We start from the raw sequence: 14,177 nt of genomic DNA, 5'->3' as shown, positions 1-14,177 counted from the left end.
TACGAAGCAAATGCCTTATTGTTTTACTTGCTCTTTGATAACTTTATACCTATATCAATTATATCAATCCAAAAGACACCGTCAGTATTACTCATTAAAAAAATCTTAATGACTTTAGTTGAAAAAATGAGTCTTTTTAAAAATTCTGACCATATGAAAGACTAATAGTACAAAGGAAGATGCATATAAATAAGACAACTGAAAAAAAGCCAGGTTGTTAAAACTAAAAAATGGTACAGATTCATTGATTCTTAGGAACAATATTCGGTAAATGTGATTTACAATTATCTTCCCAATTATCGTATTGAAATAAAGCGTTACTTGGTGCCTCTTCTAGTATGTAATACTGCAATTGAGCATTTTTAAAAATAAAATTAAAATTTTAGAGTAGTTTTAGATTGACAGAAAAGTTGTGAACATAGTATAAAGAGTTCCTATATACCCTATACCGAGTTCTATTATTCAAATCTTAATTATTGTCCATTTGTCACAATTAATGAACCAATATTGATACGTTATTATTAAATTGTATATTTTATTCAGATTTCCTTAGTCTTTGCATGTCATTTTTCTGTACCAGGTTTCCATTCAGGACACCCTATTATATTCAGTTGTCAGGTGTCATCAGGCTCCTCTTGGTAAAAGGCGAAAGATTTATGCGATCTGAAGAGAAACTAGAGTATAGGCTCCTCTTGGTTGTGACAGTTTCTCAGACTTTCTTTGGTTTTGATGACCCTGACAACATCAGATACTTTTTTAGAATGTTCTCAATTGGGGTTTATCTCATGTTTTTCTCATGATTAGACTAGGGTTAAATGTTTCAGGGAGGAAGATCACAGAGGTAAAGTGCCATTGTCATCACATCGTGTCAAGGACAGACACCGTCAACATGACTTGTCGCTGCTGATGTTGACCTTGCTCCTCTGGCTGAGCCAGTATTTGTTAGGTTTCTCCACTGTAAAGTTCCTCTATTTTCACCTGCTTCTCTATGTTTTCTTTGGAAGAAAATCACTATGCCCAGCCCCCACTTAAGCAGTGGAGAATTGTGTTCCACTTTCTTAAGGGTGAAGTATTTTTATAAATTATTTGGAATTCTTTTGGTCTGAGAAGTTTGTGTCTTCTTTCCCGTTTATTCAATCATTTATTTCTATCGGCATGGACTCATGGATATTTATTTTATACTTTGCGCTATACTCCAGTAATGTTTCCTTTATTTATTTTTGCTCAAATTGTTCCAGCTTTGGCCACTGGGAACTCTTTCAGTTGATTCCTGTTTCCCTTTGACATACCCCCATCATTTTTTGTGTGTGTATTTTTATTTATTTGTTTGTTTGTTTTTGGTGGAAAGTGGAGAGCACTTGCTTGCTTTTTGGCACTACAATATGTTCAAGGCTCATCTTGTATATTTCCTGACTTAGTTCTAGATTCCGCCACTTCCCCAAGGAGCACTGGTTCCTTTTATTAGAGAATAGTATTAGAAACCAGCATCTGGGTGCTAGAGGTGCTCTGCTTACTGCTTCTGGAAGAATTGGGTGTTTTAAACAATGCAATTTAAACAGATATGATTCATATCTTTTGAATATCAGCTTCTACTCATTCAGTTTCTAATGTTGCCATGTTACAATCTTACTAACTAACGCATCTTTCTCAGAATTGCTATATCATACATTGTTCTCATATGGAAGAGGCATTCTTCTTTGTAAGGCTTTAAAAAACTGAAGTCTGCTTATACGGACAATGGCTGCTGGGGCTCCAGTAACTGGCTGCACAAAGATCATGCCTGTGGTGGAGGCTGAGCTATATGTTCATTAGCTTAAGATCATAGACTACACCCCGAATTGCATCAGTCTTGTGTAAACTAGTTTACATGTAACTGCTAAAGCAGGGCAGACAAGGTGGTGTCTCAGCTTGTGATAAAGTTTCAAATACCACAGCAGAAGTCTTATGTACATATTGCAATGACTTCAAATCTTTTATAGCATTGTGACACTTAGCTTGTCCTCTCTCCCTTTCCCTATCCTGAAGGGAGCTATATGGGATATCTATAAAATTAAGGGTAATAAACTTTATTTCTTTAAACTCTTTTCTTGAGAATTTAATAATAGATTTTAAGATAATGAAATACTCAAGACGTTTATGTAAGCAACATGTGGAAATTGATCTCTTAGACAAACTATATCTTGAAGTTAGAAAAGTGCCCTGGTTGATAACCGCTGCTCTAGTCCATTAAAGCAAATTACAAAATTTCTCTTGTGATTAGATTTATTTTTTAGTTTCCAAAGCCTGTACATTGCTGAATAACAACCTGCAGGAAGCTACAGAGACCCTCAACCATGTTTTTTTTAAATATAAAACACTGTGTATACAAAGTGATTTGCAGATGCGAACTGTGGCTTCCTTCATGTTGGAGGGTGGTGAGAGAGAAAAGGAGACAGAGCTGAAATCCAAATGTCCCAGAGTTTTAAACTTGACCTGTACAGAGCCAATTTCAGGTCTATGTGTTGAGTCATGGCATGAGGAATAACTCAAATAAGCCCCCTGATATGTTAATATCTGCTCCCGATTTCTAAGTTACCAAATCCTGATGCGGTTCAAAGGTGCCAGATAGGGTTAAAAGAAATGATTTATCCCAAAGTCTGAAGCTTATTTAAAAAAATGTATCTGATGCAATAGGGCCTCCTGGTAAAGACTTACTTTACGTTTTAACAAAACATCCTATTATTTTTCCCTATGAAAATTCCAATAGGTGGACAGAAGAGGAGTGAGAGTGGTCATCAAAACCAACTTTGATTCTATCTGGAATTTTTTCAAACAACGTAAAATTCTTTTACAATAATGATAATGTATCCATGTATTATTTGTGCATTAAACCATTTTGAAGAACACACTTAGAGTTTTCAATTTTCTTACATTGCTAAGGCAAAAAATTTCTGCCTTGACCATCATTTCATAAAAATATTTTAATAACAAAAAGCCAATAAATAAATACACTTAGCTTTATATGGAACTAAAGACCATAACTACTAAAGCAACTTTTAAAAAGGTATTTTCAGTGTTTCAAATTTTTATTCATATCAGAAATGAAAGTTCTGCTATCCCAACTACTAACAACGAGGTGACAGCATTTTGAAACATGGCACTTAGTCTATGAAGGGTGGAAAAGCCCAGTAAGAGCTATAGTCTGAGAACTGGGTCACAAGGTTCTGCATTCATTACTTACGGTCGTGGTCATGGTCTCTTCAGTCACCACCTTCAGGGTGTCCACCACTGAGATGTAGCCGAGGCGCCGGGCAATGGCAAGGGCAGTGTTCCCATTCTGGCAAGGGGAAAACGCAGACAAGGAATTAACAAGCCTGATTCCCCACGTTTTGCTTATACAAAACCTAAGGCAAGTGTCTCATCAGAGCCATCCCATTGTCATACATAAAAAACTATTTCATTTGAGATACACCTTGCACAAAACCCACCTAACCTGTTTCTATTCTTGCAGCAAAGTCTGGGCAGCTACACATGGAGTCCAAGAGGCTTTCTGATGTTCTAAGTAAGCAACCAATGAAACAGACACATCTTTTTTCTTACACATGTACTTCCTTCTAGGTGGCAATGCAATCGGTCATTTTAAAGTGTGAAACACTAATCACACCTCTGTCTCTGAACAGCTCTCAACAATATGTTTCTTGTCCTTTTTCCCCTCATTCTACTGAGTGCTCTGTTTATGACTATTAATTAAAGTAAAAAAGCAACATTGGTGTATGATGAAAAATGTAAGTAGACACCAGAGTCCAGGCCCAACTATCTCCTCCCTCTTCTCTTGAGTTGCCCTTCACTCTTACCACAGTGAGCTCATTGGGAGAGGCATTGTTCTGAAGCAAGACATTTATTATATGAGTATGTCCCTGTTGAGCTGCTTGATGCAATGGCGTGTACCCATTCTGTAGAAGGAAGATGGAAGAAATCACTCTTACTTCCTTTGATACAAAACAAATGATTTTGGTGGAAACAAAGGAGAAAGGAACTTACCTTTGTTTTAGCATTAACTTTTGCAGAATGCTGGAGCAGGAAATTAACGATTTTGATGTTTCCATAGTGGCAACCCACGTGTAGTGGTGTGTACCCCATCTGTAATGATATTTTTTAAAAAAAGGAAACATCATAATATACTGTTGGTGACATTTATCCTAAATAGAAGCAAAATTATTATTTAACCTTTCTTTTTGAGCTGGAAAAAGTACCGTGTCCTCCATATAAAAAATATTGCATTTAATAATTCTCAGTACCATCACACATAAAAATAGTTATTTAACTTCACAAAGTGCTCTCTCTGTGTTAGCTCATTTTATTTTGATACAACTTTTCAAGATAGGAAGGAAAGATAGAGCAAGCAACAGCCTAGACAGATGGACTTAGTGGCCTCATGTTGAGGGTCAGAAGGCTGCTTTACAGACAGATTTGACTAGAATTTACTGATCACTCTACTCTCTAACAGCTTAAAATCTAGGCAAAAAAATATGAAGTGGCTAAATAATCATACAAGGCAGTAGATGATTATCAGAATGCATGATAGAGATAGGAAGAAGCACAGAAACAAAAGAGAAAGAGCCTGGTGTGAGCACAGGAGGTCTGAGAAGTATGAACTTGACTCAGGTCTATTTGCTCTAGTTAAAGTTTCCCACCTTCCTAACTAGAGTTCCACAGTTTGAAACCCACTGATTTAGACAAAGCAATGGATTGTTTCTCAAAATAGTATCCACTCACCCCTGAGGGACTATAATTTCAATCTCCTTCTCTTTGTATGTGCGTATGTGTACTGTGTGCATATATATAAAATCTAGGTAAGTATTATTATTATTTTTGGTGGCTGGCTGGTACAGGGATCTTGGGAACTGCACCTTGGTGTTTTAAGTACCACACTCTAACTAAGCTAACCGGCCATAACTATTTTTTAAACTAAGGATATTCTGGATTCTTTTCTAGATGGCCTGTCTCCTATAACAGACACCACCACGTAATTTCAGAGCCCCTGTTCAATCTCTGTTCACGATGACAGTGGCGGCACCAGATCTCCGAAAGAGAGAGCACTGACTTTTTAATCACAATATTTCTAAACAGGTCTGGTGGGGGGTGGGGGTGGGGGTGCATGTTTTCAAGGGTCTGTTTCTCATGTGTAATGCCAGTACTGTGTCTTTATGGTGGCCCCAGCAAATGGATCCACTTGAATTTGAAAAAAGGATTCCTAGACCACAGCTGATTGTCAAAGGTGTAGACAACTCACCAGGGATATGCTGCCTTAGAAAGCTGACTCTGTGAGGCGTGAGGTTCCTTTCCACAAACCACAATTGCAGGGCACCCATGCAGATCAGATTCTCCCCAATAAGCTCACCATAAACAAACATATCCTGTACATACGAAAGACCAATTTACAACCCCTAAAGCCACTGAATGCATGATGGAGGATATTCCCTTTTGGTGACCAGAATCTACTTGCCTGCTTTGCAAGGTTCTTCTTTCTTGGTACTGAGGAACTTGGATACTGCACCCATAATCAGAATGCTGCTTAGTAAGGGAGGCTCAAAAATAGTTTGTTCAATCAGTTCTCAGGATAATTACTTTAACTGATTAAAGTAGCATTCCCAAGTTCAGTGGTAAAGAGGACTGACTACCAAGTCAAGACAATATAGACAATATTTGAAGAATTTAAATATTAAAGAGCTCTTCAAGTTTTCAGTCAACTTGCCTAAGTAATAATGCAACAATTTCCAATGGCTGTTGCAATAACTGTATTAATTAGATTTGTTTAGAAATTGAATCACTTTAAGTGTTTTAATGGACAGTTTTCTATTCATCCTTGCACCTTCCTATCTCATTCTTAGCAAACCCTAAGTCATTATAATGGACTATTATTAGGACTTATCTGGTTCTGGTCTCCACCCCCTCCTGCCTCCCATTCATTAAATCTCTGTTCACTCTCCCTTGTTCACTATGCTCTTGGACACTGGTCTTCCTGCTGTTCCACAAACACTAAAGTATTTTATTAAAAATATGTGTGCATGGCCAAGGAGATTCAACTTGCATTTAGAGAGATTAGATTTAGGTTCCTCCGTTCATTGAGGGTCACAGCATTACCATATAAAACGGCACCTTGCACAAATATGCCCAGACTTGAGATGGAATTTGAGAAATTCTTTCCAGCTAGCAGCAATAAAATTTGGGAAGACAAACTATTCTTCTTTTAACAGCTAAGTAAACAAACAAACAAAGCTGCAGACTTTGAGCGGTCTTTGTCTCTCTGTCCATTGCTGCCTCACTTATCATTATAAGCGGAAATGACCTCTTTTCTTCTTTTGGGCAACACTAGGTGGGGCTCTGCAAAACCCTGTAAAATGCATGCCAGAGTCTGTCATAACTTTTATTTTTTCCTCTATTAATTACCAAGTGGTAGATGTTCACATCCATTCACTGATCAGCTCGCTCTTCCAACTGATGAGAAAAAGGGAGCTTAACAGCCTAGGCGTGGCCCCTGGAGGCAGACTGTCTGGGTGTGGAACCCAGCTCTGCCACTTACTGTCTGTGTGACTTTGGACAAGTTATTGAACTCCCCGTGCATTGGCTTATGCACTGTAAAATGGAAGTTCGTAACCAGTACCAACATCGTAGTGTCATCACAAGGAGTAAATATGTTAACAGATACTTAGTGTCTGACACGTAGAGTTAGCTATTATTATTTTGTGCCTAAAACAGTGCCTGACATATCATAGGTGCTCAGTAAATATTTTAAATCTTTTACAAATGATTGAAAGAAGGAAACAAGATCCAGAGGAATGACTGTGTCACCCTTGCTGAACTGAAAGGTTGTATTTGTGTAGGAAGATAAAACAGGCTCAGATGAAATATTCTGACTGGTATTTCTTTTTTTTTTTTTCTTTTTTTTTTTTCTGACTGGTATTTCTGATCTCTAGTACCTTACCACAATATTTAATTTAGTAGTAATTAGGTGCCACCCCACACAATACAGCTTGAGAAAGAGGGGCTAGAAAATCTAAACCTTCTCCCCTACCTTCTAAACTCTGTTGTCCTCTAGGAGTCATCTTTGGCCTTTCTCCCACTTGGAGCAGTCTGCCTCAGTGAACGTACCCACCCACAACTACAACTGCTACCTGATTTTGTTTATCAGTGTTAAAAAATGTCTTTACAATTTTTATGTGTTGTTATTTTAAGGAATATCTTTCTATTATCACATGTTACACTAAATATTATTGATAATATGGCAGGTAAAGATCCACAGAAGACTATAAGATGTTTGGATAAATAGATTTTTCATAATTTTTGCTCAGTATAACTAACTGAGATTGGGAAAGAACATTTAGAAACAATGAGAATTCTTCCTTTAGAAAATAAACTCTGTGAAAATAAATTGTAACTATTTCATTTCCTGAAGGAAGTAGAGTTGAAATTCTCAGCACACTAAAAGCAGGAAAAAAGTGACAATTTTTCTCCCATGGTTTTTTGCTTTATTATATATTTCCAAAATCAGTGTGAATAAAGTGGAGAAAACAAACAAAAAACCCAACCAACCAAACAAAAATACCCCAAAGTATTAGAACAGTGAAAGATTATGAAAATATTTTCAAAATGATAAGAGAAAAGTAGGTAAACTGACATCTTTAACCCTAGCCCAGCCCATCCCACTTCTGACACCTTTTATAACATGTTAACCTTTTTTTTTTCTTCCTTTTTTATTCCCTTCTGGCACCTTCCTCTCAGTTTATGGGCATATTTATAGGTTTCCAATCTTGAAAACAAAAAAAGCACCCTTTTCAAATATTTCTCCTCTTTTCTAGGTCTCTATGCTCTTAAAATGACATTTCTTGAACAACAACAAAACTCATTTCATCCTCTGTTCTCTCCACCCTCCCTACATCTCACCGTCTTCACTACCCTAGTGAAACTGCTTTCTAATACCCTAAGTGCCAACCCAGCAAGAGGGCTTCGTGCTTCTCTTACCCAAAGCACACTCCTTGGCCATCTTTCATGACCTGGCATGTGTGTCATGTTCTTTCCTGGTTTTCCTCTTACCTTTCCTCAAACAGGCTCTCTTGCACCTCCTCCCCACTTTAAAACGTTGTTGATCCCGGGGCTTTGTTCATTCCTCAATGGTCACATCTACATTCACAACTTCAATACATATATTCTGATGACTCACAAATCTGGATCTTTAGTCCAGCCCTCCTCCTTACATCCTTGATCAATATTTTAGTTGTTTATTGGATTTTTTTCTACCTGGATGGCCCGTAGGTAACGTAAAATTCAACACACCTAATACAAAACTCATGGTCCTCTTTCCCCAACCCGCTTCTTTTTTATTCCCTACCCCAGTGGATGGTACTTGTGTTCACCTAGTTACACAGGCCAGATCCTTAGATTCACCCCGAATTTCTCATTTTTCTCCAGTCCCTGTATACACATGGTCTTCAAGTCTTACTGTCAGTATGTCCTTAGATTTTTCTTAAATTTCTCTCCTGTTCATTCACTTCTCATCTGCCACTTAGTTGAGGCCTTCTGTATTCTTCACCCAGACCTTGGCAACAGCCTAACTGCCCCTGCTCCAAGCTCTTCCATCAACTTCTTTGCACTTTTTCCCAGGGTCTTTGTAAACCAGACTGCTGACCTTACTGTTCTTCTGTTTGAAACCTGTAGTGGCTTCCCGGTGCAAACACGGTGCAAAGCTGAATGGCTTACTTAGCCTGGAACATTAAGGCCCTCTGAGATCACCTTAATTTTCTAGCAGTATCTTAGGACATGACCCCCATTTTTTTCCTCATGTTCATGTGATAGTGAACTAGCTATAGTTCCTCTTTATTTTCCCAACCTTTATAAAACATTCAGTAATTACCTTTATCTCTGAAATTATAAATATGGTCAAATTAGGCTTCGTACTAATTAGCTATAGGACCTTATGCAAGTAATTCATTTTTCTATGTTTCAGTTTCCTCATCTATAAAACAGGGATACTAGTTTTACTAACCTCATAGGGTAGTTGTAAGGATTAAACAAACTAATAAACATAAAGTGCTTAGAACAGTACCTGGCAAATAGAAATGGGTAATAAGTTTTGCTATTATTATATTAGTTTTGTTGCTATTGTTATTAATATGTGTTTCCCTCTCTAGACTATGAATTCTGTGAGGTCAATGGGCATGTCACTCAGGTAAGAATTAGGCAACTCGTAGGAGCTCTGTAAATGAATGTGAAATGAGAAAGTATCAAACAAGCTCTCAAAACTTCTCATATTTTTAAACACATACAAAGAAATCTGATGTAATTATTAATTCTCTAATTAGTACCCTTCGATAAGCAATGCCTTTTAGGGATGGCCTAAATAAAATGCTTGAGGACATTTTCCTTTTAGAAAGCAAAAGCAGTGGCTTCATCTCAGCCAAACACTTGCTACTAAACCCTGAAGCCCACAGCACAATTTGGTCTGCACAGATTTGGTGAACTTCAAAGACAAGGGCAAGAGGGGTGTAAAGGGTCAGTGTACCAGTGGGAAGGCTGCAAAAGCTGGTACTGAAATCTTCTGGTCTTTTCCTCATACGAGAAAAGAGCCTTTGATATTTTTATTACTATTATTTGTTCATTTAAGCCAGTGAATCAAATAGTATATATCCATCATGTAGGCTTCTTGGGAATGTCCTCTTTACCAGTGAGAACTGGAAAGCTCATGGGATATAACAAACTCCTTATTCCCAAAGTTAAGCAGCAAGTGCAAGCGACCATCTCTTTGCATGTCTGCTCTACTCTAATGATGGGACAATCCCAGCTTCACTTCCTTTTGCTGGCTGTGAGCTTTGCTGAGAAGAAAAAGGAAGGGAATAGAATTTGGAAGACAAAGAGATGCCCTCTGAAATGAGACGTTCCGCCTTATTGGTAAAGGGCAGGAAAAGGTACATGCTTCAAAATATTACACACAAAAATGATTACTGACTGTGACCTGAGTTGGGCTGGGTGAGGAGGAAACCCTGGTAGACCTGGGACTCTTACCCCGAGGTTTGTGTGTGCAAATTGAGAGCAGAAGGGGCGCAGCATTCTCCTCTTCCCCCACCCCCACCTGGCCTTGAGAATCATTGCCATACTTTCAGACCCAATTTTGGTGCATGGAGCAGAAAAATATTGAGGAACTTGACCCAATCCTTGCCTTCTAGAATTTTATATCCATAAAAGGAGAGAAACCTAATAAAGTGTTTAAGTGTGTGTGTGTGTGTGTGTGTGTGTGTGTGTGCAAAGAAAACAATACCAAGTGAATATATTTACCAGGAAGTTGCGAATTTCCAAAGTAAAGAATTCTTTCTTGATAAAAATATTTAAGCAAATAAAGAAAATAAGCTAAGTTCAGTCTGATTTTGATGTCTGGAACACCTTACCTGGCTAATTCCTGGCGATACTTCTGTATTATTAGTATCTTCAATATGTACACATACCTCATAACTTGTCTACATCACATACAGAAATGTTTTTACCCATAGTACTTAATAAGAATTATTTTCTTGTGTCAAGCATAACACACAGAAAGAAAGAAGACATTTTAGAGTAGATATAACAAATCTGATATGAAGAGGTAACAAAATTAAGTATCTAAAGAAAACACTCAGAGAAATTAGATAATATGAAATTGTATCTTTGATGACACAGAACATCCATTTTTCTTATCTGTGTTTGAATTGTGTCATTATATGAAATTAAGCAATACTGTTTTTTTTCTTTTTGAAAAGAGAGCTGTTTTATGGGGGTGGGGGGGAGAGAGAGAGAAAGAGAGAGAGACACGCCACACAGACCATAAGGAATTTAGCAAGAGAGTAATAACTGAATACACCTTGGCTTAGCTTATATCCTTTTTCATAAACCAAGCTGAACAAAGTTAGAGGTAATGAATTACTGACAAGTTTTTTTGTCTATTTGCATTTTTTTTAGTCAATCACAAAAATTAAAAAAGGTACAAGCTTTCATACTGTCCCTGAAGGACAGGTCTGTTTTAACAAGCCTCAGTAGTGTCAATATAGGGGAAATATTGGTATGCAGCTAGGATAAAGTACTCCAGTCAAGTCTCTGGGACACTATAACCAGAAACTTTGGTGTGCCTTACACAAATATGATTTGAAATACAATGCATGAAAGATACGATTGAAGGATTGGTTTTCCCCTATACAATTGTAGTTGTTTCCACACAGGAGTCACCAAACAGTACTTTGTATAGACACATTCCTTTTGTATGAGAAAAAAAGGGGGCTATACCTTTGTCTGGGCGTCCACATGTGCCCCTTGGTTTACAAGGACTTCAGCCACATTCACTCTGTCTTCCTGAGCAGCCAAATGGAGTGGGGTCAGGCCATTCTACAAAAGATTCAAAGTACACAGTCATCTTACAGAAAGGAACGCAGTACACATAACCATGTTTGAGAAACAACTTGTGAAGTCCAGGATAGTAAGTCTAGAATTTCTCTGTCTAAAATAATCTATGAAAAGTTTATTTTATTTAAAGATGACTGGTAAGGGGATCTTAACCCCTGACTTGGTGTTGTCAGCACCACGCTCTCCCAAGTGAGCTAACCGGCCACCCCTATATAGGGATCTGAACCTGTGGCCTTGGTGCTATCAGCACCGCACTCTCCCCCGTGAGCCACGGGCCAGCCCTATAAAAAAGTTTATATACTACTGTATATTAGCACTGTGGCAATATTGCTATCTGCAGGCTTAGTGAAAAATTTGAAGCATACTCAAAAGTGGAGGGAATGGAGTGAACCTTGCATACTTACCACAGACTCAGCAGTTACCGAGGTTTTCCTACTGCCTCGTCCACCCCTCTTTTCCTTTTCATTCATTTCTCTGTGGCAATATTTTAAAGCAAATCCTAGACATGATGCTATTTGCCCCCACATACATCAGTGTTCATCTCCAAAATTTAGAGATTTTTTTTTTTTTTACAAAATTATGCAGGGCTTTTAATACATTACCAATGGCACAAGCTTTAGCAAAAAATATTAAAATAATATCTTTTTAAGAGGTGAATATTGACATATGCTGTTAATATTCTCTCCATAATGCCAAATATTGTTTTTCATATGTTGTTTCTCGTTAGGAAAGGTCACCTGTGAAATGTAATGTGAATGCTAGGTCATGAGAATTTCCAGGTCATTTAGAGGGTGCACGGGTTTAACAAGGCTGAGTATCTATCTGAAACTGATCCTATCAGAGAATTTGCAAACACGGTTGTTCCAACGGCTGAGAAAAAGAAAAGAAAAATCACTAAGACTGTACTTTGGTTTAAAAAAACCTCTGTAATTATAAAACTTTTTTTCCTAAATACTATTTGAGAGAAAGTGAGTTGTTTTAAGTGCTTTTGGAATCTTTTCTTTTATCCATTATGAGCAGAGAACTTAATGTCTTGAGTCCAGAAGGACTTCTTTCTACCTCTCTAGCATGTGTGCAAGGAGGACATCAGCCTGCCCTCCTTCTCAGAGGAAAGGGGCGAGTCACAGGCAGCTCCAGGAAGAGAACAGGACCCTCTAGACGTGGAACGTTCTTTCTGTCGGGGTTACTATTTCATCAAAGAAACTGTACACTCAGAAAGTCATTCGCAGGTGACTTTTTAATAATGTGTGCAGAATTTTGGAGGGAGCTCACTCAAACTGAATAAAGGGGCAATATGAAAAGGAAGACTCATGAATTCACTTGGAATCCAGGAAAAATAAGCCAGAGACAAAATTGGCACCACCCAAACACTGACATAATCATAGAACAATGTTCCACGTTCTACTTTAGAGGAAGTAATATTTTTAGCCATAACATTTTGTAAAAGTGTCATGATCACCTATTCTAAGTTTGAGACTTTTCACAACTCTGAAAATACTTCAGAGTGGTTCCCAGAAAGCCTAAAAAATGTGCTCTCTTCTGTCCTTTCCTCCTCGGCTGTGCTCATGCTGTGCACATGGTTTACCCATTCTGTACCTTTGCATGGAGTCACTTCCGGCCTCTCCAGACTTCTCTCTTTCCCTGTCTCACTAAAAAGGGCTAAATTATTACATTTATGTGCACACCTTCTATATGCTCACCTCGAGGAAGAGCATTGTAATCCTGCATTTAAACTGTGTTTTCTTTCTGTCTTCCTTAAACCACTGTGAGCTTGTTGAGGCATTATTAATCCATTAATTAATTAATCAGAGGAAAAAATCAAACCTTTTTTTAGGTAAAACAGTATAAATTGAAAAAATAAACTTTTATTTTTATATGCATGGTTTTGGTTAAGTAGCTTTAAACAAATAATGTGAAGGTCACCACAGACCTGTTTGAGTTCAAAAGTTACCTGTTAATTATTTGTGGGGTTTTGACCATTGTTTATTTTTTAAATGGCACTTACTTGAAACAGAGAGAGCATCAACTTAGAATAACAACAGCTCTGTTTAGTGTTCTTTTAGCTGTATAAAAAAATGTAGGTATTTGTGGTCTGCAAAATCTGTGTGGGTAAATAGGAATATCAAAAGCAAAATCGAATCAAACTGAACACTAGCACTTCAGCAGTAACATGGGGTTCAGGATCTTTTTTCCTTAAAACTACTGGGGAACTGCTTGCTGGTTACTAGTATAAGGAAAGAAACAGTGAAACCAAGAAAGTGTTTAGTTCTACATAAATTTTCATGAGAGCTAAATCTTTCATTTAATAGTTATTTTTAGCAAGAAAATAAAATCTAGTGATAAATGGGTAGGTGGGAGAGAGGTGGAGGGGACGGTGACTAATTGATGCTTAAAACACTGGCAGCCCTGGAGAAAAAGGACAGAAAACTGTCAGAGTTCCTTATCAAATAATAAAGTTCTGCTGCCTTTCTGTTTTCACATCAGGGTATACTGAATACTTTATACAGAACATGACAATTGAGGAAGGATACAAAGATTTACAAATGCCTTCTTACTAGGCAGTTTCTAGGTACAGTGAAGTTCTTGGAAGTTCCTAAGTACAATGTGCTTATGGGAAGCCAACTGATTTTTTAAAATTTCCTTAGTAATATTTCTGCTTATGTATCATTATTCAGAAAGGTGGCTGAGAACTTCCAGATTTCCCTGATTTACTATGTATGTCTTTTGGTTTTCAGCATTCCATTGCTAACGTCTAGTCTACTAAAGCAAACACT

General features: G+C 37.6%; 1 protein-coding gene across 21 annotated transcripts in view; it reads right to left on the bottom strand.

Moving 5' to 3' along the window:
- ANK3 (ankyrin 3) overlaps positions 1–14,177 on the bottom strand; it is a 502,256-nt gene that overhangs the window by 115,291 nt on the left and 372,788 nt on the right. For all 21 annotated transcript variants that reach the window (XR_010024083.1, XR_010024084.1, XM_063103187.1 and 18 more), the window contains exons 18-21: positions 11,287–11,385; positions 4,021–4,119; positions 3,834–3,932; positions 3,221–3,316 (exon numbers count right to left, since the gene is read on the bottom strand). Coding sequence is in view for 19 of the 21 variants with exons in the window: in XM_063103187.1 (XP_062959257.1) it covers positions 3,221–3,316; positions 3,834–3,932; positions 4,021–4,119; positions 11,287–11,385 (393 nt within the window). In the remaining 2 variants the exon portion in view is untranslated. The remainder of the gene's footprint in view (positions 1–3,220; positions 3,317–3,833; positions 3,933–4,020; positions 4,120–11,286; positions 11,386–14,177) is intronic.

Source organism: Cynocephalus volans, chromosome 7 (genome assembly GCF_027409185.1).
Source record: "Cynocephalus volans isolate mCynVol1 chromosome 7, mCynVol1.pri, whole genome shotgun sequence".
Taxonomy (NCBI): Eukaryota; Metazoa; Chordata; class Mammalia; order Dermoptera; family Cynocephalidae; genus Cynocephalus; species Cynocephalus volans.
The sequence above is the reverse complement of the archived record's forward strand: the minus strand, read 5'-3'. Positions and strand labels throughout refer to the sequence as shown.